Source organism: Cetorhinus maximus, chromosome 12 (assembly GCF_964194155.1).
Source record: "Cetorhinus maximus chromosome 12, sCetMax3.hap1.1, whole genome shotgun sequence".
Taxonomy (NCBI): Eukaryota; Metazoa; Chordata; class Chondrichthyes; order Lamniformes; family Cetorhinidae; genus Cetorhinus; species Cetorhinus maximus.
The window spans coordinates 44331792-44358848 of record NC_135890.1 but is presented as its reverse complement, the minus strand read 5'-3'; the positions used below and the strand labels follow the sequence as shown (position 1 = coordinate 44358848).

General features: G+C 41.5%; 1 protein-coding gene across 4 annotated transcripts in view; it reads right to left on the bottom strand.

Moving 5' to 3' along the window:
• Positions 1-26763, bottom strand: part of abcd2 (ATP-binding cassette, sub-family D (ALD), member 2) — a 146073-nt gene extending 119310 nt beyond the window's left edge. For 2 of the 4 annotated variants that reach the window (XM_078553517.1, XM_078553518.1), the window contains exons 1-5: positions 25615-26763; positions 13493-13673; positions 7766-7890; positions 2192-2360; positions 268-362 (exon numbers count right to left, since the gene is read on the bottom strand). In XM_078553517.1, coding sequence (XP_078409643.1) covers positions 268-362; positions 2192-2360; positions 7766-7890; positions 13493-13673; positions 25615-26520 — 1476 coding nt within the window. In that variant the 5' untranslated portion in view covers positions 26521-26763. Of the gene's footprint in view, positions 1-267; positions 363-2191; positions 2361-2462; positions 2553-7765; positions 7891-8590; positions 8660-13492; positions 13674-25614 lie in introns of those variants that run through there. The other 2 variants (XM_078553519.1, XM_078553521.1) reach the window with 2 other exon arrangements.
• Positions 26764-27057: the final 294 nt, after the last annotated feature.

Here is a 27057-nt window from a genome sequence, read left to right as displayed (position 1 = left end):
TGCCCAATGTTTTCTTGCGCTATTACATGCGATTTCGGGTCGGGCACATGCCCGCTCATTCAACATAAAATTCTGGCCCATGAGTGTGAAATAAACTTGCAACAGTTAATTAACTTCTTCTCAATGTTTGTACATACATCAGGAACTGTAGCTGGTGTTGTATTTTTAGAAATGATACGTCATACGTTGCACTAATGCACAATAATACAGTAGTATTGTTTAATTAGCATTACATTAACATGCTCGCTTTTAATGTTTAAAGCTTACCTTGACGTTTAAGCTAGAAATAACAACCTCTCCATTTGGGGTAATAATTGGAACATTTTCACATACAATTCCCACATCAACATCAATAACTTGTCCTGGTAAAATAAAATAATGAAAAAATTGCTCAAAATAGTATAGAAAACCATTCAGGCCATTATGTTTGTATCTGATGAAAGGTCATTAATCATGCTTGACTTAGCTTCAATACCCACTGCAGTTAAGAATTTCATATGCATATAATTCCTTGCTTGAAAAAATTCCTACTAATCACCCCTTTGTTCTTTCAGTACTAATCCTAAATTGATGCCTCCTTTTTACCAATTTATCAACCAATTAAATAATTTTTCATATTTTCTTAAACATTTTCATAATTTTGTGAATGTGACTATAATTTTCTTTTGCCTCAATCTCTCCAATGAGTATGTTTTTTAGAACACCTCCCACCATAGCTATGTTTTTGTCTCTCATATTATTCTTGTGAATCCCCATTCTGCCTTTTCCATTGGCTCTGATAAATGTAAATATAATGTGGTGTCCAAGACTGCACAGTATTACAATTGCCACCTAACCAAAGCCTTCTACAGATTCCTCATAATTTCCTTGCTTTTGTATGAAATTCTTCTATTTATAAAATCCAACATCCAGTTTGCCTTATAATGCCAGTTTTCAATGACACTCCTGTTTTTAAAGATCAGTTTGTAGTCCAAGATCTCGCTGTTCCTCTCTTCCATTGAAAATTTGATTTTAAGCGTACAATTACAGGCTCTGATCTTTTTCCCATATTGTACTACTTCGCATTTATCTGTTAAATTATATTTGCTGCTTCAAGGATGGACATCTTGTTTTGAACTTCTGCACACGCACATTTCAAATAGGAATTTGTATTGCAATTGAATACTGAGGGCAAAGCTGTCTTATGTTTACTGTGCATGTTGTATTACATGGGGAGGAGTTCAGGGCATTGGTGAGCTCACATTACAACAACAAAAGTTGAATCTTCAACTTCTTTGACATCCACTTCCATATCAAGTCAGATCTGGCAATAAATGGCTAACTCAGCTATTCCTCATTCCATTCAAGTCTGCATCTCTTGGACTTAAAGAGTGAAGATGAGGATGGTATCAGGAGGAAATGGCCAGAATTAGAGAGAGCAATGGTTTTAATGTGTGCTTGGGCATCAAAGGTGGGCACAAGAGTGTGGTTGAGCAAATTGGTAGCTGCAGAAATGTCTGAAGAATGGAGGAGGTAAGGCTGCACGGTTGGGATTTTGAAGGTGCAGTTGCAAATAAGTTGAGCAGGAGTTTATTCTAGGAGTCGACACAAAAAGCAATAGAGTTGGAAGGCAGGTGGTGGGGGAATGTTGATGGAGAACAATGCAAGTAAGAGATCCCCTCCCTCAGCCCCCTCCCCAACCCCCAGTATCCACTCTCCTCCCTCCAATTTCCTGATCTTCTCTGCCAAGCTGATAGAAAACAGCTGGCAACAGGGAGGAAACATGCTGCAGGACACATTCTACAGGCTCATGTGCAGCCACAATATCATGCACTGCCACAATATCATGTACTCTTACATGTCTCCGATGGTGGTGGGATTGGGGGTCGGGGGGGAAAGCGGTAGTGATGGGGTCAGCAAGGTATTTGGGCTCAGTCTCCACACGTCATGCCCACAGTCACAGCAATTAGTTTATTGAAGCTAGCACGGAAATTAAGCTTAACATCTCAGCCATGTATTACAGGCAGTAGAGCCAAAATTCAAGGTCATCGTTCAAAAGCAAAAAAGCAAATTATGTGTAACAGTTGTGGAAAATATATCCTGATTAGCAATTTAAGAGTTACGTATTCGAATTAAAATGTTTGCAGATTTTTAATTCCTACGACAGAGCTAAAACCTAATGTTTTGTGTGAACGCGAGGGTCATTTATTACCTTTTTGTTCCAAGGGGCCTTCAATGCATAATCCAGGTTTAGTCACTTTGTTGCAGTCAGTTTCAATCTCCTGATTGATTGTGGACCTCTTATATATTCCCCTCTGAACTTCATCAAAAACAGAAAATAAGTTGTGCACTCGAGCTGTGTAGCCTGCCAATTCAGTGATCTACAAAATTTAAAAAGAGAGAAAAGAGTCAACACAGCCACTTTCTGATTTGGATACAAAACAGTATTTTGTTAAATAAATATAGCGTTTGATTTACTGAACTATTTTCTTTGTTCCTGGGTTCATCAGGGAAGAAATTTGTTTGTGTGGTGCCACATTTAGCAATGTTGTGCAGAATTACATCGACTTCCTGTGGGCCAGTCGCTCCCTGAGCAGTCCACACAGTTTTCTTCATTCATATCTCTGAAGAACGCCACACGGACATAGCACCAGGAACAAATTTCTCTCCCACAATTTTCATAGTGAGGAACGACTACAGTGCTGAAGTCACCCTGATGTTGAAAAGTACACATGAAAGAATACTTCAAGATAAAGGCACAAAAATGGCTTTTCTCGTCGGTATTGATAACATACAAAATAAATTTGTACATAAATTTTTGCTGCAAGTTAAATGCAGGGAAATGCTATGAGTCCTGGGCCTAGATCTTCTGGACAGGATTGCTGACTCAACAATAACTGCCCATTTCTTCTAGGATTATCCAATTAGAAATAGGCAGCACAGTGTCTCTAGAGTAAGTCCAGCGAGCGCATTAAAGTTGGGGGAAAGAGAGGACATGCCCCCTTTACAGCATTAGCTGTAGTATTCAGGTTAAGTTTTTAAAGGTCCAGTCTATTAATGAATGAGCGAATGGGTGAGTGAGTGAATGGCTCGGGGGACAGGGTGGGTAGGTGGGTGAGTAGGTAGTCAGGTGGTCAAGCTGAGGGTTAGTCAGGTGGTCAGGGGGGTTAGTTGAGTTGGGGTGGTAGTTGGGTGGTGGCGGGGTAGTTGGCGGCTGTAGTCGCCTGGTCGCGGGGGGGGGGCGCGGTGAGTAGTTGGGAGCTTAGGGGGTAGTTGGGTGCTCAGGGAGTAGTCGGGTTGGGTTGTCAGGGTTTGGGGCAGGAGGGGTCTGTTGTAGAGTTACCCAGCTGATAGACCAGGTTTTAAACAGTCTAGCATTTCCAGGGTAAATATACAGTTAAGTCCTACGTATCCAGCCCAAGTCTCAGCCCTGAGCTCAGGGTCAGAGACATGCGCAGAGGGTCCCGGGCAACAGGGATTCAGCCCATCTGAAATGTAAACTTCCTGGGAAATTCCTACATATGTCCGTGTGTCAGGACTTCTACACGGTCCTGACACATATCTCCCAATTTACGTCCCATCTCCGATGGTCCAGAGACAGGAAGTTTTGGGCCATGGTAGTACAATAAAATTTACTCTCTCAGCTTTGGAAATATGACTAAGATTATTTGGCCCGTAAGATTTTGTAGGTCCTCTTAAATTACATATGGATTATATTTTCAGATAAATATTTAAGACTAAGTTAATTACATTATACCTGTAAGAAGTAATTCATTTATCCATTAATGATTTTGGTTTTCCACACAAGTATAAAAGTAAATTATCAGTAACTCAAAAGGAATATTTTGCAAACATAATACTGCCATTATGTTATGGCATTGTTACAAACAATTAGCCAATGTGTTAGTAATCCATGAAGAAGTATGCTGAAGAAATTCAAGACATTAATAGATATCTAAATGCAATATTCCCAGCTCCACTGCTTATGTAGTTGTAGGCATAAGATAGTTCTTTCATTAGACCGGTAAAAAGGGGTTATACCTCAAGGACATTAGCATACATTTAACTAAATGTCAGACTTTACGCTTGTAAATATTTCTCTATTGAAACAACTTGAGGTGTTAAAGGATAACAAGTAATGGTTATGCTTTAAATACAAATGGTTTTAGAATTATCAATTCCATAATCTTAACATAACTGTCATAAAATAATAAATTTGTAACTAAAATAACATTTCATCGAACAAAAATAGTGTTTTTGAATCCATCAAATTATGCGTTATAAGTGAATGTTTTAAAATGCTGCAAACATAATAAAACACAACATTCTTGAAGTTACAGTCTTTTTCAATTGAAGTTTGTGCTGCTACAAATCTTTTAAACAAGTGCCCAAATATATATTAATGTATTGCTGAAAAATAGAGACTGTATAAGAAAAGGGTACTGATTGGTTGATAAGTAAACTCACCAACCAATCAGCACCCTTTCTCATGCTGTATAAATTGTTGCTCCCTTTGAAATTTGGCATTCTTGCATCTGTCCAGATGAGTGCAAGATGAAAAGCTTCAACTGCATGTCTTTTTCAGCAATACTCAAGTTCTGTACTACTAGACAACTATAAATATTAATGTCTGGCAGAGATCAAGATTGAACCTTACAGAAATTGAAAACTTTTACAAAAAATGAATTTTATTTTATTCGATTAAAAATAAAGTTTATACTGTGAAATAATTTTGAGGAGTACTTTTCACCCCAAGGCAGTATCCATGCAACAACAAGCATTTAAATAGCACATACAATAACATAAAATGTCTTAAGGCACTATGTAAATGCAATACAGAGGAAGAAAATGATCCACAACACTTTAGACAGGGAACTGCTGTTCATAATTGATGGTGAGCACCTAGGTAAATAACTCATAATAAATACTAAAATCTGATTTACACTAATTTGTTCTAATTATAGATAGTTATACCATGCTTTATAGTGTGCCTTTAAAAAGCATGAGTGTTTTCCCTAGAAGTGTAATCACCTTCTCTCCTGGATAGAAAGTCTTAAAGAAATTAGGTACATCTGAGATTCTCTGGAAGTGTCAAAATAATACGGCAATCATGACTTAAGAAGGTGAGCTATTTTGGAGATAAAGATAATTAACCTCTAGACAGTGCAGCATATTGGTGAAAGTTCCTTTTCACGATTACAAATTCTGTGACAAAAACTATGCTTTGGCACAAACAGATGATAAATAATACACCAGTAAGCTCCACAACTGCCCAATAACTCAATTAACACATCCATAATAAAGATGGTTGACCAGAATTTACCCAGTCTTAGGTCTCATATAGGTCAGAATAGTTCAAAGATTGAGGGAAAATTTCATGAGAGAAACAGAAGCTTAGAGGAAATATGATAAAAGTTGTTTAAAATTATATACGGATTAGATACTAGGCAGCTTGATAGACTATTTAAGATGCATAGCAATGGTAGGACTGGGGGTCATGCATAGAAAATCCTGAGGAAAAGAATTTGAGTAGATATTTCTTTATACTGAAGCATTTAATGAGTTATGCAAGTCTGTACAAGGCAGGCCTTTCCAGTTATGAAAGCCATCTTATGGGTTAGCTGCGTTAAGCAGCATTTATGGATTATCATGATTGAATTGGAGCATTGTTTCAGGGAATTTTCCCATGCTTTTTTTTTAGCCTTTTCCAGCAGAATGCAGAACTAAGGGGGTGGGCCAAGATATACATGGCTTCCCAGTATCTGGATGGTCTCTTACAATGCTTTGTGTCAATTTGTACAGACCAGTACATTAGGAATGAAAAATTCCTGCTGCCATAATAAAGCATAGTCCCAATCACCTACACCAGGGCTCAGCACACTTTCTTACCTGAAAACAATTCTTAAAACAAAAGTGCCTAAAATAAAAACTATTGGGAGCTGCAAGAAGAAAATGCAGTGTTTCTAAACCAACTACTTGGCAAATTAGCAATTGTCTCTGGTAAATGGCATAATTTGCAAGCATAATAAATGAAATACATATACTGAATATAGATATCAATAGCAAAAAAAAAGCAAAATTAAAATAGACCTAGCTCTGAATTAAACCTGTTTTGATTATTTTTAATTGATAATTTTGTTAGTGAAGTCATCTTTAAAACGAACTTTAACTTGAGATGCAAAGAATTAATACAATTTTTTTGGCTATTGATTCACGTGATTAAAAAAATAGCTTCTAATAGCACATTCAGAAGAATTTATCATCTCAGCTATATTCAAAACAATGGTAGTTGGAACCATAAAACCTGTTGCTTGAACCTAAAGTATTATCTGTAACCATGGTGCAGCTATACCACTTGAACAGTTTCAGGGCATAATGATGTTTTTCGTTAAAATAATGATATAAAATCATAAAAGTGCCTCATAATCATTAGCAGAGGTTTTGATGGCCTCAAGTTTATGGAGGGTAGAGCATGGAAGCTGGGCCAAGAGTGCATTGTGGTACTTAAGTTTGGAGGCAACAAAGGCAAAGGCAAATAAATTTTCAACAGCAGATGAGCTGAAGGAGTGACAAAGACAGAGAATGTTGTGGAGGTGGAATAGGAAGTCTTGGGAATGGAGAGGACATGGGTTTTGAAGGTCAGCTCAGAGCCAAATATGACACCAAGGTTGAACATAAGAAACAGAAGCATGAGAAGACTATACGGTCATTGAGCCTGCTCCTCCATTCAATATGATGATGGCGGATCTTGGGCTTCACCTCCACTTTCCTGCCCACTCCTGTGATTCCCTGAGAGACCAAAAACCTGTCTATTTCAGCCTTAATTATATTCAGTGATGGTGTATCCACAACCCTCTGGAGGTAGAGAATTTCAAAGATTCACAACCCTTTGAGTGAAGAAATTTCTCCCCACCTCAGCCCTAAATGTCCTCTTAACCTGAAACTGTGCCCCTTGTTCTGGATTCTCCATCCAGGGGAATTAACTCCTCAGTGTCTACCCTGTCACAATCTTGAATGTTTTAATGAGATCACCTCTCATTCTTTTAAACTCCAGAGAATATAAACCCAATTTCCTCAGCCTCTCATAAGGACAACCCTCTCATCATTCAGGGACCAATCTAGTGAAACTCAGCTTCAGACAGCAGCTGGGAGACAGACGGAATTGGTAGTTAAGAGAACAGGGACCTAAAGTCAAAGGCTTCAATCTTCCCAACATTAATTTGAGGAGATTTTGGTTCATCCTAAACTGGAAAACAATGAGGCAGCTGCATAATTCGGTCTGTTCAGCTCTACAACAATATCGGTACATGTGAAAATTACCAGAACATTATTTTTCTCTGTCTCCAGATGGATCAACACTGGGCATTTAGACAGAGTGTAGAGAGACAGTGAATGAAGATTCCTTCCATGCTTTTTTTAAACAAGTCGTCTTTTTTTTTTAAACAAGCAGACTTATGTAAAAACAGGACAATTAAATTATCATGGGATTTCCTGTGTTTTTTAAAAAATCTTCATTGGCCATTGCATGTAGTGGATGAAGTATGCTTGGGGATTGTAATGTTAACATAATTGCAAAGCAGCAAAGTGAGCTCCTCACTTTTTCTGGAGAGACTAGATCTCCTTGAAACACTGCTTTTCATACTAAAGTTCAACTTTAAAATTATGCAGAATGTACTACAGTTTTCTGATTTTTTTCAAAAACACATGAATAAAGTCACCTATATTAATTGTAATTTATTATGGAAATAGACTGTAACTTCATTCATGCTCTTGTGGTGCACAATACCTCTTTGTATGAAGACATAATTCTTTCAATCGCATCAGCTCCAGCAGCCAGCAGATTGCGTGCAGTGGTAAAAGCTTCAGTTCGTTCACTGACCAAACTTACTTGCTTGTGTCCATCTTCTGACTCTTGAAAAAATATTATACATATTAAATTGTATTTTATGGAACATAAACATGTAATTTCCCTGTTACAGAATATAGCAGCACTATAATAGTGTGCTAAATATAAATGCAGGACAATGCTTTGATGAACCATTTGGTTTTAAATAGTGAACACTGCATTTGTTTTAATGAGTTTCTTTGTGGTTTCTTGATATTTGTTGCAACTTATTAATTTTCAATGTATAAACACTAAAGAAGATTTATTTTCCCTCAAAAACACACTATGTATTTTCCTAGAGTTGTACAGCATAGTGAGTCATAATCCGCACATATTTCACATTAGAAAAGCTTAAAAGTATTTAACAGCTCTGAGATACACAGCAGATCCTTAAAGAGAAGTTATTCTCTTTCCCAAGTCATACCAATCGATGCAAATTGATTTTCCTGCAATTCTGCTTTAAATTGTTCGATGTATCACAGTACTAAATGTTTTGTTAAATGTTGATGTTGTTGTCTCTACCAAAAATATCTATTCTATAACTTATACCCTTCTGGTTAGTTGTACTGTACTTGGTGATTCCAATTTAAACTAAAAATCACTGATAAAACAGTGCCATGATGAAAAGTCGTTGAGCTAAATAAAACATCAGAAAAAAACATACTTCTTCTGTTAATGATAATTTCCAAATAAAATTCTATGCTCCTGTTATGAAAACCAACTTACCTTCTCGTCGAGACCAGAGGTTGGGAACTCCATGTCCTGGCAGACTGGGAGCGGGATGCACATGCGCAGTTCAGCATTTTGAGTTCTTTGGGCCATTTGGGCCCAGCACCTGCGCAGAAAGGGAAAAACAGTGCAAAAACCTGGGTCATGTGACCAGGAGTAGAGCGCCATTGAAGACAAGTGCTCCAGGCAGGGGACAGGAAGAGAGGACACGGAGAGGTCCCAAAAGGGAGAGGGGTCAGGGCGAGGTCCTAGTTAATAAAAGAGGAGCAGAGAAAGAGGCCCCAAGTAGGAAAAGGGCTACGGTTAACAGGCTTTAAAGGAAGAGGGCTCAGGAGAAGTCCTGAAGATCCAAAAGGCAGCCTTGCCACATTGAGCCTCCATTTTGACTACTTTTGGTTCTGTCTACACATTTTTACCATCCTTCAAGTCTAATCCTTGCAGCATTTCTTTGAATAGTGAAACTGAGAGAGACTGCTGCGGGTCGTCATCAAGCCTGTTTGCTTTAATTGGTTAGGAAATCTGAAAGTCAAACACAAATGCAGTGGCTAGGTTAAAAAGCCATTGACAAACACACTACTGAAACTTCTGGGTTCCCAACACACTGCTCCCAATGCAACCGGGTCTGAAAGTGAAAGTTCAACCATATGTTTCTAACTCTGTACAAGCATGTATCTAGGCAAACACAGAACTCTCTTCTAAAGAGATAGTTAAACTTCCAACAAGGCAAAAGTCAAAGAATGTGAACGGCTCCATCTGGCTGGAACTCAAACTGCATCCATTAGTCTCAGTGCAAATGTAACCCAAGTGACTATAAATGCTTGTATATTTGAAGTAGTAAGTAAAAAGACTTGAAGGGTAAAAAAATTAGCATGATTCATGAATGATTGCTTTTTGGTTAGAAAGCAAATATTAATGTGAAGAATATTTTAGAATTTTAGATGCAGGCTGCACAAATAATGGTCTTGCTTCCAGATCAGGAAGCATTAAACCACAAATGTATGCTTGCTTTCATTGTAATAAGCAACTGCAAGAGGGGCCACTTCAAAATATTTTTTTCATGAACTCCATTAAAATGTCCTCTTCCATGTCCTTGCCTTCCAGGGCACACCTTGAAACCCCTATCAAATGTTGCTTTGCTTGTGAATTCCAACATTGTAGCAACAGAGTTCAATCCTGATGTACGGTATCAAATAGAAAGCAGAAGTTGAGGTAAGAGCCAAATTGGTGTGGTGAGAGAAAGAGTATTTCCGGGAATGAGAAGTTAGGGTGGTGGGGGCTGCTGGCCATGGGGCACTGAAAGATAACAGTTTGTTTGTTTTCATGCCTTTACACTCTTTTCTCCCTAGGAGAATAGGGTGGAGCAGTGGAAGGATTCACAGGCTAATTAACAACCTGATAGGCCACGTCGTGAATGCTTCTTCTGTGGCCATCTTCATGTCCTGGAGTAGGGCTTGAACCCGGAGACGTCTGGCTCAGAGGCAGGAAAGCTGCCAGCTTGGCGCCTCTTTGAATGAAAAACAACTATACCTCAATAAGTTGAATTTAGGAGGAAGGGGTTGAGGGGCAGAAGGTGAAAAGGGTACCTCTAAACTGGGGAAGGGGGGAAGAAGAAGGTTTGGTTGGAATTTTCCAGCCCCTTACACCAGCAGGATCTTCTGGTCCCACTAATGTGAATTGAGATTTCAATGGCTCACTGGCCCCGGTGTGGGGGAGTCCGCCACGGCGGGCGGGGGGCTGGAAAATTCCGGCCTTTGTCTCTGAAGGAGAATTACAAGAACAGAAAAATACAATTTCTCCACAAGAATAGAGGGGAAGTTCCTGCAATTTTTGCTCCAATCTTCACAATTTTGAAGGAGATCCTCACGGTGAGTGAGGAAGGCAGGAGGACAGTGAGGGACTGCATGTGGACAAAAATGGATTGGAAACTTCGTTCTCTACGTTGCAAGAACACTGACCTTTCACGCAAGCTAGAGTTCTACATGAATTAGAAACCAGCAAAGGCAAAATAGTCATATTCAAAACCTTGATGCTTATAAAACATTAATGTTGCTTGACTTGAGCACTTGATTAGAGTTGCTACATTAGAGACAAATAAATTATGATGTTACAGAATCTCTTAAAATGCACTGCTGTAGTGATAAACTCATAATATGAAATAATCAACTGTAACATGAAAAGTGAGCTCTTGCTGAATCATTCTTTATGATTAGGTGAACACTGGAGGAGTAAATAAATGAAAGACTTACATTTGTATAGCTTCTTTCATGACCATCAAATATCTTAAAGTATAGGAAGTGTAGTCACTTGTAATGCAGGAAACACAGTCAATTTACATACAGCAAGCTCCTACAAATAGCAATGTGATAATGACCAGATGGTCTGTTTTTTGTGATGTCATTTGAGGGATAAATATTGACCAGGACACTGGGGATATCTCCCCTGCTCCTCTTTAAAATAGTTCAATGGGATCTTTTACATTCACATGAGAGATCAGACAGAGCCTTGGTTTAATGTCTCCTTTGAAACATGGCACCTTTGACATTGCAGCACTCCTACAGTCCTGCACTGGACTGTCAACCTTGATTTTTGTGCTCAAGCCCTGGGGCAGGATTTTACGCATCGGCGAGCAGGGGCAGGGCCTGCTTGCCGACGCGTCAAATGACTTGCAGTGATGTCGGGCGGAACTCCCAACGTCACTGTGCCCCATTTAAATTTTCAGATAGGCGGTGGTGCAGCGAAATCAGCTGCGCGCCGGCCGAGCTGTCAATGGCCAATTGAGGCCATTGACAGAGTCAATTAAGAAGTTAAAGGACCTGCCCGTCCAACCTTAAGGTTGGTGGGCAGGCCAGGAGCCCCAGCGTGAATTAGAAAAAGCATGAAACCTCATCCACAGGCGGGATGAGGTTTCATGTAGGTTTTTAAAAATTTTAATAAAGTTTTTGTAAAAATTATGGACATGTCCCAACTCATGTGACAGTGTCACACGAGGGGACATGTTAGGAAAATTTTATTTTTCTATTTTGAGCTTTTTCACATTTAGAGCCGATCTCCCTGAGGCAGCACTTAGCCTCAGGGAGATGAGTGCGTTCTTTCGTACGCATGCCCGAAAGAGCACACTCTCGATTTTGGGATTCCCCCCGCCTGCACAGGAAGCACATAGCGTTTCCATGCGGACATCACACTGGGCGGGCCTTAATTGGCCCGCACACGTAAAATGGCGCCACCCCCCCCCCCCAAATCGGGAGCACCGATTGGAAGCGCACCTATGCGCGCCCAGCCTTCAACTTCACCCCCGACAGGGGGAAAATCCTACCCCTGGAATGGGACTTGAACCCAGAATCTTATGATTCAAGAGATGAGAGTGCTACCCACTAAGCCACGGCTGATGCTTGATTAACTTAATTAAATTGTACATTATTCAAATGGAATAAAACTTAATTTCATTCATAGCAAACTTTGAGTTGAAATTATACAATGAGTCGCTAAGTACTGCACCTCCTTTCAATGCATTTTTATTTATTTGTGACTCTAAACTCAGGACCACTAACATTTTTTTGAAACTGAATCTTCAGTGAAACCAAAGTGTTTTGGACAAATACAGTGTAAGGACTCTAACTTCTTCAAACTGCATTATTGATACTGATTTCTGGTTCAGTACTGAGATCAACAATTTTTAAAATCAAAGATAAAGCAATTGTGCTGAAAGACAAAGATTTTAATTAGCCCAAGTATAAACATCAGAAACAGGAAATAAAATAAACCAGCAACTCTAGTTATACTAAATGTATTAAAACATTATATTTTTAAAGGGAACTATAAAATTCAAGGACAAAGAGTTGAGAAATTGAACATTAATCCTTAATTTGGTTTAGTGTAACATCGTTCTTTGTTATCTCTGTCTCGATGCCTAAAAATAAAATTTGACAGATCACTCGGCATCAGATTTGAACCTTGCAAAGTCCTCTTCACTATCATCTGGGGACTAGTGTCAAAATTGGAACAGCTGTCCCACAGAATGACACAGTCATACTCTCAGAGTCATAACTTTCAGCCATCATCTCAGGCTGCTCCATCACCATCCCTGGGTATTTCCTTTCCCACCAGCAGGATAGACCACTGGAGGTGGTGGTGTACCATTAGAGGGAGTGACCCTGAGAATCCGGGACATTGACTCTTGACTCCATGAAGTCACATGGCATCAGATCAAAAATGGACAAGGAAGCCTCCTGTTGATTACCACCTGCTGCCCTTGCTCAACTGAGGAATCAGTGCTCTTGCATGTTGAACACCACTTGGAAGAAGCAATGAAGGTAGCATTGGCACATAAAAAAACATTTTTTAAAGAAGCAGAGGTATACTGAGACTATAGTCAGTTGATTGTGCCAACCTGTCTAAACTGGCAAGGTTTGAGTTCGGTGGATATAAAACATAGTGGGGTGCATAAAACATATTTTCCTGAGGAAGCTGGCATTGTTGGATGTTGCAGAGATCAGCAAGAATTAATAAAATTTCCACTGAGACTCAAATACTACAACACCTGGCTAATGTAATAATTGTGTCGTAGAACCTCGATATAACAGATCTCCTAATAGCTCAATTCCATTTCCAGCCCTGCACATTTATGACTTCGAACAATTCTGATCTTTTCCTACTAGGGATGTATTTTTATAAATCTTCTGCGTCTACTAACACTGAGCAGGACTAGTATTCTCAGTCACTGGCAAGTACATGGCAGCAACCCAAATGCTTTTTTTGTTATTGCGGGATACTTTCTGCTTGGGGCTTTCCCATAATAGCATGAGAAATCATTAACTAACCATATAATTTCTAGGTCCTAACATTCTGGGGCTCAATACCAAACCAAGTTTTTAATTGATTGCTGAAAATTTGCTTCATTACCATTGTCTGCAAAACCTGTTGCCGTGATGATGGGTACTGCTACCATCACTAATCCACTCCCACTCCACACATACTTCATTAGAAACTGCTCCAACATAATGTACCAAAGTCTTTTGGATAAAATAAGATTCATCTGGGCAGCAAGTGACTTGTAACTTTTCTGTAGCTGGTTCATTTCCACCTAAAAAAACAAAATAGAAGACAACAAAAGTATAAATATTACATTTACCAATTTAATTTTAAAATAGTGAAAGATATCTGTGTAAAATTTCAAACACGTTCAGTAATGTGTAGAGTTGCTGGAGATTTGAACAGTGACTTGAATTTTGGAAACAATAACATGAAACAAAATAAATATGACTGCAGCATACTAATGGAACAGTTCTACCAGTTGTGTAATGAAAGCAAAATCGTCCTCAACCAAGGATTTTCCCCACTGTGGTTTACAGGGCCCTCTGACCCATTTCCTGCACTTCTGCTCTAACCCCTTCCCCTTCTTCTCAGAACCTCAATAGGGTTTGCCTTGTCCTCACTTTCCACCCCAGTCTCCACATTCAAGGATCATCCTCCTTCATTTCCGCCACTTCCGGCATAATGCCACCACCAACACATCTTTCCCTCCCTTCCCTGTCAGCATTCCGAAGGGACCGTCCCCTCGCCCCCAACAACCTCGTCCCCTTCCCATACCACTTTCCCATGCAATCGCAGGATGCGTAACACTTGCCCTTTTACCACCTCTTCTCTCCCCATCCAAGGCCCCAAACACTCTTTCCAAGTGTAACAATGATTTACTTGTACTTCTTTCAATTTAGTATGCAGTATTCATTGCTCACAATGTGGTCTCCTCTACAATGGGAGACCAAACGCAGATTGGGTAACTACTTTGCAGAACACCACCGCTCAGCCCACAAGTATGACCCCGAGCTTCCAGTTGCTTGCTATTTTAATTCACCACCTTGCTCTCACGCTCACATTCCTGTCCTCAGCCAGCTGCACAGTTCCAGTGAAGCTCAACGCAAGCTCAAGGAACAGTACCTCATCTTCCAGTTAGGCACTTTACAGCCTTCTGGACTCAACATTGAGTTCAACAGTTTCCGACCATGAACTCTGTTCTCCATTTTGATTCTGTTTTCTTGTCATGTGTGGTCTTAATCTTGTTTTTCATGTCTTTGCTCTCAGACAGAGCTGTTCATTATTCTGCCATTCACAGACACACTCTCCAGACAAATGCTTTGTTCCGTTACTAAAATCATCACCACTCCCTGTCGCCTTTGTTCCTTGACATCTTTCACACATTTTCATCTCTTCCGCCTCTACCCTATCCCAGACCTTCCATTTTATTCTTCCTCCTCCTCATCTCTTTCAATGGAATAAAACCTAATCAGATTTCTAACTTCCTTTAGCTTTGAAGAACAGAAGTTTCAACTCAAAAACTTTAACTCTGTTTTCTCCACAAGCGCTGCTATACCTGCTGAGTGTTTCGAGCACTTTGTGTTTTAATTTGGAGTGCAAGACATGGAAAAGATAAATGTCAACAGGCACATGAGGAATTATTTTTCCATAAGGTCTTAGCACAGAAGTTAAGGTAAAGTTTAAAAACTAAGATCCAGATTTTTGCCATGATGGAGGGCCTCTTTGTTGTGGCAAAAATGGTGAAAGTGGCTGCAAGTCAAAAGTCTCACCCTGAAACATGGCACTTCCCATTTTGACGGGGGAGGAATGGGGGTGGTTCACGTTTTGCGCATGCATGGTTTAGGGAGGCAGCTGGCCATCTAAACCATCAGCTGTCTCCACTGAAGTCAGTAGCCCAGGAGTGTGAAACCCAAAGCGTGCAGAACAGGTCTAAACTTTGTGAATTTATTTGGATAACCAGGATACCCCTTGCGAGAAGTGAGTTACCTCTCTGGATCTGGTCTCGGGACACCTTTGGAGGAGGTCAGTTACCCTTCTGTGGAGCTCAAGTGTCCTTTGATGGAGTTCGGGTGTTCTTTGGAGGGGGTCGGTTTTGAAGTGCGTAAAAAATGCATAAACTCATTAACTGTCAAGCTCATTGTAACCGTCAACACACCTATTAAAATGAACTGCCAAAACTGTCAAAAGCACCTGTCAAGAGGACCTGTCAAATGTGTCAACAGGAACTGTTAAGAGGACCTTTCAGAAGTGTCAAAAGGAATTGTCAAGAGACCCTGTCAAAAGCACCTGTCAAAGGTAGCTGTCAAGCTCTTAAGGCATTTAAAAATCCTGCCCTTCAAATCTTTGTAATAAATGCCTGGGATGGTTAAAAAAACTTTGCATGCCAGTTCACTCTGTCTGTTGACATAAGCCCAAGGGCTTCTATTGCTGGATTAGTGCTGCGTGAGTGACTTCAAAACCATCCATTATTACAGTAGGGTGACTGCCATTTCACAGTTTGATTGACAGCTACTTGTGGTTCTAAACTTTTTGAAGTGGGACTATGAATTCCAATGCTTGTTGCTTTAAGGCACTTAAATGTTTGTTATAAGCTTCATGTAGTTTTAGGAATGTAAATGTAGTAATTGGGTTTTTATGAATCAGAGTATTTTTATCAATATAGTGAAGTCTACAGATGACATTTAGAACTTTATTTTATAGAACATTATTTTTGCATGGGTCCTAAGGTCTGCCCATGGTGGATATTGGGTGAGTTGGCATAGTCAATGTAAGGTCAAGGGGTTGTAGGTGGGCAGGCATGGGTTGGCCTAGAGTCTATAAAAGGCCATGGGGTGAGTGCAATGGCATGAGGTTGTATGGGTTGGCATGGATGAGGCATGGGGAGTTTGTGGGGCGTGAAGGGGTCTGAAGGGTGATGGCAAGAGGAAAGTTTTCTGGTTTTTAAAAATTTTTGGACGCAGTGCCAGAGCTCCAGCCTTCTGCCCAGCATGCCTCTGCACCCGGCAGCCTTCTCACTTCTTCCAAGGTCACCAGCCCCAACTTCTAATGTAGCCAGTGCCCTCGGTCTGAAGATACAACTCCTGGCAGCAATTTTTAAAGGAAATTCTCCCAATTCTGCGCACTTGACCAGGGAGTGAAAGTCTAGGCTTAATGCTAACGATTTAAGAAAATAACTATAGTTTCAACTCTTCTGAATTTTGGATCACGACCATTTTAAAACATTTTAATCTATTCCTTAATTGGAAAAGCAACATCAATAATGGGTTATATCTTTTCTTTACAACTCAAAAATAATATCTGTATTACTAAATTTGTCTTGCTTAATACGTGACGCAGATCTCCCAGGGTTTTAAACAATACCTAAGTAACTTCAGTCCCTGCTGTACATTTTTGTATGCACACAAATAACTTAACATGTCTCACTAGCAAAACATCTGTGATCAAATTAATATCTTTATTGCAACAATACTTCTTTAAATACAGGATTTCTAGTTATTCTTTCACCAAAAACTTTAACAGAATCAAAACTTCTCACTCTGGAAAAAGCTACATAAATCTGTCCGTGTGAAAGCAGGAGTAAGAATTTAAATACAAATTTTGTCAAGAGTCTAGTCTTTCATTTTTTAGTCACAGAATATGAAAGTCTAATTGGGAACTGTTTGTCCTAAATTGAGAAGGCAGGTTTACATATGATTACCTCAAAACTAAAGGAGGAATAGACACTATTTCCTTGAAATCTGTCTATTACAATTTCAGCATCTATCAACAAAGAAAATAGCTTCCTAACTACCAATCTTGTTCCATGACAAAGTCCTTGTTCAGGATTCGAAGTCTGTAACACTGCCATGTCCACAGATACCACATGTACTGTTCTATCATCATCAACCTTCTCTGTTGTTCAACAAACAACTCAATCAGGTTAGTCATACACAATTTGTCTTCAGAAAATCTGTGCCAACTATGCCTTATTGGCCCATCCTTTTGCAAATGACAATTAACTTTGTCCTTGGCAATGGTCTTCCCCCATTAGTTTTCCTGCCACTGATGTTAGACTGATTCTCTTTAGTTACTTGATTTATCTCTCCCCTTTTTTGTATAGGGGTGTAACATTTAAAATCTCCCAGTTTTCTGGCACCACTCCCATATCCAAGGTAGACATAGACAGACTATGGTCAATTTCTGCTATCTCCATCCTTGCTTCTTTCAGCAACCTAGAATGCACCCCATCTGGACAGGTGACTTTTTAACTTTGAGTATTGTCAAACTATTTAGCACTTCCATTTTATCTATTTCTTTTATCCTATCTTATATCTTTTCCTCCATCTCCTGCACCGTGACATTAATTTTATTCTCTTCTTCTGTAAGTAATTAGCATAAATTTCTTATGTGAAGTAAGCAAATCAGCAAATAATAGTCCAATTCACTTCACTTTGAGGACAGATGGTCTTTGCTTCAGTCTAAACTATTCTTGCTCCTATCTAACATCAAACTTTAAACTTAAAGTATATGCATGGGACAATTCTTAACTTTTCTCAGCTTAGCACCTAAAAAACTTTTGCATTTGTTCAGAGATGAGTTGTGAAAATATGTGGGGACTAATGGACGAAAATTAAATCTTACAGTATCAATACATTAAATTTCAGCTCCAACAGCAGGGTACTACAAATTGAAAACTTCAATTGCTCCTGCAGGAACTGTATGGTTTAGGGTGCAGTTATACCTAGCTATCAATTTCATGATGACAGCTACCAAATTCATGCACACTTGCAGTACTTTGCTACACTAGTTGGCTGTATTTCAAATACAGACTTTTGCACATATCCAATTAATTGCTCGAATAAATCCATGCTCCCAGCTCACATTGTTGAGTACATTTAAGTAAGCACTGGTTGAGTTTATAGCACATAGCATGTTACGAATAACACAGAATATACAATTGACCAGTTTGCCATTGCACTGGAATTTCATGGTGTCAAACACAAACATTGCAAAACTGCTACCTTCATCCGTCGGCAGTCCAGTGTGCCACAGCTCTTCATTCCACCCCTCCAAACTTCATGGATGGATTCTAGGGGGGAGGAGGGTTATCCCTTGAAGAGATGGCTATGCACCCCTTAACAGGATCCTGAGGCAGAGACACAGAAGTACTGCAACTGAAACCACCTGCACACAGGGACCACCATCAAGCAGGGCACTGGGCTCCTATAGATGCAGTTCCAGAGGCTGGACCAGTTGGCCCTGCAGTACACTCCTGCAAAGGTTTTGTGCATTGTGATAGGCTGCTGCACTCTCCATATCATGGCACTCCAGGAAGGAGTAGATCTTGAAGAGGGTGAGGCCCTGGAATGACACAGCTTATTGTGAGGAAGAGGAGAAGGACTTGGAAGAAGAGGAAGATGCGGAACAAAGAGATGCCACAGCTGCAAAGGGAGCACTCAAGGGTCTCATCAGAATGCTATCAATGTCAGCGATCTTCAGACCTGGGTTGTTTCAGCTGAACCCCTCCGACCCGGGGGGACAGCATGGTCAGGAACTCACTTTGGAGATGCCTGTGATAAAATGTCCACTGAAAACCTTGGAACAGGTCCACTCTTACCACCAATGATGATGCACATCTGTCCAGAGGTTTCACTGTCCCCATTCAAGGACCCTTACTCTCCTTTACCACTTCATCCCTCTTTTCAGGTCTCACCATTAAAAAATGGAAGCTCACATCATGTGGCAATGATTACATGGTGTTGAAAAATAAAGAAAGAGCACATTTGCAGGTGAAATAAAACTCAATGACCCACTCAGTGTTCTGCCCAGTGCAGTGGCTGCTGCTCTTGGACATGTCCACGCGGTGCTCCCCTTGTGGCCTTGGATGATGTGGAAGCAGTGTGCTCACTTGTGTCTGCTTGAAGCTGAGATGCATGCAGCTGTCGATCTCATTGTGAAGATGCAGTGGAAGTATTTCCAGAGGCTGCTGCACTGGTGTCATTGCAGGGGTAGCCTCCATCAAAGGGCCTGCTGCAGATGGCCCCTCAGTCAGAGAGACCAAGGAGACCGATGTTGATAATGGCACCCTGTGAGAGGTGGCATCCTCGTCCTACTTGGTGACTGCTTCAACCCTTGGCTGGTGCAACTGCTATCCACTCCAAACATCTCTGTACCATCAGCCCCACTGACTGGTTCATGCTAAAGTGTGTGGCATGCATTTACTGAAGATAAGTGTGCAGCTCCTTTAAGCACTAAGTGTTGTGCATATTGTTCTCCATTGATTACTTTTCTCAACTGGAGGAGCTCATGCATTCAAAGCCCTGAGCCAGGATGGCACACAACAGTGGAATCACCATTCTCAGCCCATGACACAGCACTGCCTCAGAGAAATCCAACATGTGGGAGCACATCTGTTGCTGCTGATCTAAACAGAGCCTCCTTTCTTGTGACACTTGAGATCCTGTATCTGCGCCCAGCTGAGCAAGGTTGTGTCTGTCCTCCATCCTGAGGGATACTGCCCACAGCTGCCTCTGCTTCTGTCACCTCCTCCTGCTCACTTGTCACGTGCTCATCACACCTTGTCACCCTATTTAATCATTTGTGAGGACCCATCGACCGCATCTGAGCCGGTGGAGGATGTCCTTGAAAGAACATAAGAAATAGGAGCAGCAGTAGACCACACAGCCCCTCGACTCTGCTCTGCCATCTTCCATTCAAACGATCATTGTTGTATTTTCCCACCCGGTCCCCATATCCTTTTGATTCTGAGTGATTAAAAATCTATCTCATCCTTAAAGATATTCAATGATAGAGCATCCACAACCATCTGGGATAGAGAATTCCAAAGACTGTCAGCCCTTTGAGTGAAGAAATTTCTCACTCACAAAAACTCACATCTGAGTTTTAAATGATTGCCCACTTATCCTGAGGCTGTACCCGTGTTCCCCAGCCAGGGGAACCAACCTCTCAGTATCCAGCCTATTAAGCTCTTTCAGAATTTTGTATATTTCAATGAATGTTTCAATTTATTCAGTCTCTCACTATAGGACAATCCTCTATCCCAGGAGCCAATCTACTGAATTTTCACTGTGGCACCTCCAAAGCAAAGTATATACATAGGAACATACAAACATTACGAATTAGGAGCAGGAGTAGACTACTTGGCACCTCGAGCCTGCTCCATCATCAATAAGATCATGGCTGATCCAATTGTACCCTCAACCCACATTCCCCCTACCCCTGATACCCTTTCACCTCCTTGCTTATCAAGAATCTATCTAGCTCTGCCTTAAAAATATTCAAAGACTCTGCTTCCACTGCATTTTGAGGAAGAGAGTTCCAATGACTCACAACCCTCTGAGAAAGAATTTCTCCTCAACTGTCTTAAATGAGTCACCCCTTATTTTTAAACAGTGACTCCTAGTTCTAGATTCTCCCACAAAAGGAAATATTCTCTCCATATCCATCCTGCCACATCCCCTCAGGATCTTATATGTTTCAATCAAGTCACCTCTTACTCTTCTAAACTCCAGTGGTACAAGCCTAGCCTGTCCAACCTCTCCTCATAAGACAACCCGCCCATTCCTGGTATCTTCTCTGAAGCTTCTATGAACTGCTTGTAACACATTCACATCATTCCTTAAATAAGGAGACCAATACTGTATACAGTACTTCAGATGTGATCTCACCAATACCCTGCACAACTAAAGCATAACCTCCCTACTTATGTATTCAATTCCCTTCACAATAAACAATAACACTCTATTAGCTTTCCTAATTACTTGCTGTACCTGCATATTAGCCTTTTGCGATTCATGCACTAGGAGAGCCAGATCCCCCTGAATCTCAGAGCTCTGAAATCTCTCATCATTTAAATAATAAGCTTCTTTTTCATTCTTCCTGGCAAAACGGACAATTTCACATTTGCCCACATTATGCTCCATTTGACAGAGCCTTACCCACTCACTTAACTTATCTATGTCCCTTTGTAGCCTCCTTACGTCCTCTTCACAGCTTACTTTCCTACCAACCTATCTTTGTGTCATCAGCAAATTTAGCAACCATACCTTCGGTCCCTTCATCCAAGCCATTTATATTAATTGTAAAAAGTTGAGGCCCCAGCACTCATCCCTGTGGCACACCATTTGTTACATCCTGCCGACCAGAAAAAGACACATTTATGCCTACTCTGTTTCCTGTTAGCTAGCCAATCTTCTATCCATGCCAGTATGTTACCCCCTACACCATGAGCTTCTATTTTCCGTAATAACCTTTGAAGTAGCACCTTATCAAACGTCTTCTGGAAATCTAAGTACACAACATCCACCAGTTCCCCTTGATCCACAGCACATATGACACCTTCAAAGACCTCCAACAAATTGGTTAAACATGATTTCCTTTTCACAAAACCATGTTGACTCTGCCTGATTACCCTGAATTTTTCTAAGTGCTCTGCTAAAACATCTTTAGTAATAGCCCAACCTGCCCTGCAACCAATTAACTGGTTGCCTCCATGAAAATCAGAGCCAAATGACGGTTCCCCCAGTTCCAGGAAACAAACTTGACATTTGTTTCCCAAGCCCAGAAGGAAAGTCAGGCCCTAAGACTATGGTATTGTCCTCAGCCCCAGAAGCACTTCCGTACTCCTCAGGGACTAGATAACAAGAAAATTATCCTACTTCCATTTAGGCATCTGCCTCTTAATCTCATATTCTGTCTACCTGGTCAAGACCCTCACCCTACTTCTGTATTCCCATCGAGTGGCTATGGGACAGAATGCCATCAACTACTTGACAGTATATTCTAAACATCTCTTACTACCACATGCACAACCACTACCACCCACCGCCCCCACCACCGTATTCAGTGCCTGCTGCTTTTTTAAACCTGGCACTCCGGCTGTTCAGAAAAAAAAATAAACAGTGCTTTGAGAAGGGCATGCACCTGAAATGTTAACTTATCTATGCTTTTCACAGACAACCAATGAACTGGTCAGATGCTGGGTGTTCTGCAGGGAATGACTCATCTTCCAACTCCCCAAAGCCTTTCCACCAGCTATAAGGCTTAAGTCTGGAGTGTCATGAAATACTCTCCACTTGCTTGATGAGCGCAACTTCACTGACACTCAAGAAGCTTGATAGCATCAAGGACAAACCAGCCCACTTGAATGGCACCCCATGTACCACCTTAAACAGTCCCTCCACCATAGCACACCGTGGCTTCAGTGTGTACCATATTCAAGATGCACTGCAGCAATTTGCTTTGGCTTCAACAGCACCTCTCAAATCTTCTCTACTGCCTAGGACGAGGGCAGAAGGTACATGGGAACACCACCACGTCCAAACTCCCCTCCAAGTCACACACTATCCCGTCTTGGAAATATACTGCAGTTCCTTCATTGTTGTTGGGTCAAAATCCTAGAACTCCCTCCACAGCACTCTAAAGGGGCTACCTTCACCACAAGGACTACAGCGGTTCAAGGAGGTGGCTCACCAGAGATGGGAAATAAATGCTGGCCTTGCCAGTGAGGCCACATCTCGAAAGAATGAAAAGAAAAGGTGCTGACTGACCTACCTTATGTTACAGCATTTTCCGTTTTTGTTTTGGATTTCTAGGATCTACGGTATTATTTTTATTTTAAGAGAGAAATGTTAGAGTCTAAAAGTGAAGTTAACATTTTTTCATTTAGAATGAGACCTGTAGAAATGTTTAATTAAGTGACATTTGCTTACCCTTTTGAGATCTGCGGTAATAATGACTGAAAAATCTAATGTGCTAAACTGTTATAGTCTATATCAATCAGTTAAAGAAAGAATATTACTGTTTTTACGTAGTACCTTTTCATAGCAATTCACTTTATTTTGGTCAGGGCATGCAGCAGAGGTTTGTTCCTGCCATAGTTGTGCCTCCAGCCCTATAAATTGTGTCACCTCTTTGAAGTCTTATTTGGTATCATTGCAACTGAAGATAGAATTGTTGCAGTAAAAGAAATTGGGATGAACTTTCTATTCAATAACAGAACTCTCTGACATCTAAGGCTGAATTTTCCCAGCCCTGTGGTGGAAGGGTTTGGAGGCAGGGGTGGGGTGGGGCAGGGGGGTGGCTGGGAAAATAGGAGGGAACCATGTTGGGATGTCTCCCTGATGCATTCCCGCCACCAGGGATCTTTCCCGGGGGTGGCTGGAAAACAAATTATTTGTTATGTTGCCAAGACCCTAATTCGGGGCATTTTTGCAGCCTCACCAGTATTTTGCAGTGTGTGGAGGCTGCCAGTGCAGTGCAGAGGGAGCCTGGGAGGCTATTTGCCCCAACGACATGGCGCTGGGCAGGAAAGGTCCGACCCAAACAACTCTGCCGGAAAGGTTTCTCCTCCGAGGATTCAAATAGTTTTGGCCCTGATAACGTTTTATTTGTACCACAACTCCGAAGTTGCTTCCATCTGTTTGGGCTGCTGAGACCCCAGAGCCACTGGCCCTTTGATTGGGCCTGCAGCATTGGGAGCCCATCATCCTTAATAGGACGGTGAGTGCGAATGCAGTCAATTAGGAGGCCATCTCCCAGAAGACTGTGCCACTGGTCTCACTATCGGCAAATATGAACTCAGAACCCCATATGATCCTGGCGACAAGGTTCCAAAGCCCACAGAAAATTGAAACCCTAGAATCTGTCAAACATTCTCAATCAGATACAACATTTGTTTGATGTAAAGCTGTCTAGACTGCATCGAAATATGCCTATACTCCAATCTCACTCAGCACATGCATGAATGCAGCATTTTATCTTCCACACTAGCTATCCTTCTGATTTCTCAGAGTTAGACTCCCAAATGGTCCGCAATTATGACCAGTTTTATGTTATGTACTCACCTGGAACAGGAACTGGATTCAGAATTTCCAAATTCACTTTATTTAGGATTCTGCCATTCAGCCCTACAGTCTATGCAGGATTCAAACCCAGTATTCTAGCTCACTGAGTCATCTTAGTATCCTCTACAATCAAAATAACTGCTATATTTAAAGATTTTGGAAATTACCACCAATTCAGCTGGTCTCAAGATTCAGTTGGAGTGACAAGAGAGTGAACCAATCATCTGTCTCTGGATTAGGAAAACTAGGTCAGACAGAAAGACGTAGCCACTATCTACTCAGCCTATCCTGTAAAATATGACTCCAATAGCTAAGCACACACACGTTTGTGTGGAGCACAGATGATAATGTGGTGCTTTTTTTCCTACATCAATCAAATTAATAATGGGCTCAAGGCCACATTATAAGAAAGTGACAGTAAATTTTGAACCAAATGGAAAGGGTTACTCAGAAAGGCTACAGCTGTATCTGGTATTGGAAACCATATCACTGCAACTGTTCTGACAAAAGGTCATCAATCTGAAATGTTAACTCTGTTGCTCTCTCTATGCTGCCTGCCCTGCTAAATATTTTCAACATTGTATCTTTTTATTTCAGGTTTCCAGTACCTGCAGTATTTTGCTTTTGCATCACACTGATTCAGTTGAGGGTGTTCTTCAAAGGAGTGGAAAGGTGTAAGTTTGGGTTGCATCATTGCAGTAATACAGATATAGCTTGACCCTGATCAAATCCCTGCTACACTGACTGTACGATGCAAAAAAGTGGCAAAATCCTTCCTCTTCAACATGCACAAAGTTGACTGCCATTGGCAGAATCATTATATTCTAATCTCAAATTCAAAAGTGGCAATTTAATATTCAAAACAAGCCTACAGAGCTAGATGTGTTTTTATAAATCTTTACTGTCATGACTTTCTTCTGGGCTACATTACAAACTGAATTTGTGACAACAGGAAGGTGAAGCTCATAACTTGAAGACGAAAGTCACTGGTGACTGCTGTCAACTTTCCTAAGCAACAGATAGAACCTTATCACCTTTAGTGAAATTTACTTCTCAGTAAAATTAATGAATGTTTAATAGGCACCAAAACCAATTCAGCATCTTTATCAGGACCAGGAATTGCAGCAAAACATATCACACCTATTATTACAACAAAGGGGCAGAAAGGAATCCATTTTCCTAAAACATAAATAATCTATTTACCATCTCGTTTATCTTTGGATTCAAGGTATTAGAGTAATTGTAAGGTGTCAGGTGGAGTCTAAAACAATACGCTAATGGCTTCGGTGGTACCATCTTTCATTGTCCTGATAGCCTTTGAACCATCAGTTTAATGAGCTCCAGTTTCACTGTGAAAGTCCTTACCCTGTGTCCCCTGTAAAAAGCAATCTCTTCTGCATTGGCTATAATACGTGAATGGATGTATCTCAAGTATCCCTTCCTCTGGGCTTCTTCGGCCACCAGCTTACCAAACCTTGGAGAGAAGGCTCGTAACACCCTGGCTGTTGCATACACGACAAGCCCGGCTAAAAGCGTGGGTCCCGTGGGGTTTGCTCCTCGCGAAGTCGCGGTCTGGATCAGGGTGTAGGAAGTCAGCATCACGTCCAAGATGGGTTTGGTCAGGTTGGAATACAAGTGTGCGATAGACTGGGCGAACATCATGATATCTTCTGTCAGCGACTGGTCGGGGTTCTCCAGCCTCCCGTCCATGTTGCTAACCTTGTAGTAAGTCTGATCGGTGAAGTAGGTTTGATATGCGTGATCTACCAGCCGAGTGCGAAATGCCAGAGCCAGCTTGCATTCCAGGTAGCGGATCATGCTGTTGACAAACGTGGCCGGGATGGCCACCAGGAGCCATTTGACCAGTTTCAGCACAAAGCTCCTGGGTTTCTTCTCGACGATTGTCTTCACAATCTTCCCGTCCAGCCCGGCCACGTAAATGGAGAGGAAGGTCCTGGAAATCAGAGCCACCGAGTGCAGGCAGAGCAAGCCCAGCTCCTTGGTGACCAGCTTCGGGAAGAGGATTTTCCCCAGACCGATGAGCTGCTGCCAAAAATCGGCGTCGACAGCTGGGGATTTCTTGGGGGGGCAGTGGCTTCGCATGTGCCGGGGTGTGGGGGTTTTAGGCTGCGGTTTCCCGTGGAGCTGCTGATAGAGGAGCGGGTACAACCTCCTGACACCGTAAGCGGCCACGAGCAGGCAGACGGCTCTCCGGGTGGCCCTGGACTTGGTCCATTTCACCCCGGCCGCGACATGCAGCAAATGGGACATCTGCACCTTCTCAGTTGTCCAGCGGGCGCAGGCGGAATAAAGTGGCGGGGATGGAAACGGCGATGACGGAGGGCGAAAGGTTACCGAGTGTCATGGTGCAGAGCGCCCAGTGCAGCTCCCATCCGATCCGCACTGACAGCCGCTCACAGGCGCTGCGGCACCGCGTTCGCCTCCGTCATTCAACGGGAACGCGTCCGGCCGCCGGGGTGCGCGCCCCATGCATTATTCAACGTGAACGCGCCAGGCTCCCGGAGGGAGGGAGGGCGGGCGCGCCCCCCTCTCCCTCCTCCCTCTCCTCCTCCCCAAACCTCTTACATCACCATAGACATGTTTTTAAGCTCCAGCAAAGCATCGCCCCTTCATGTTGATATGCCTGGATTTTTTTTTTTAATTGCAAGCAATCAGAGTGTATATAACTGCAGAAAATATTGAGTCTACATATAGACTCCTGGAGGATTTAATAAAAACTGGAAATAAGCAGAAATGTGGTTTCAGGTAGTTCCATTTTTCACAATAGACAATTCCTTGGATAATACA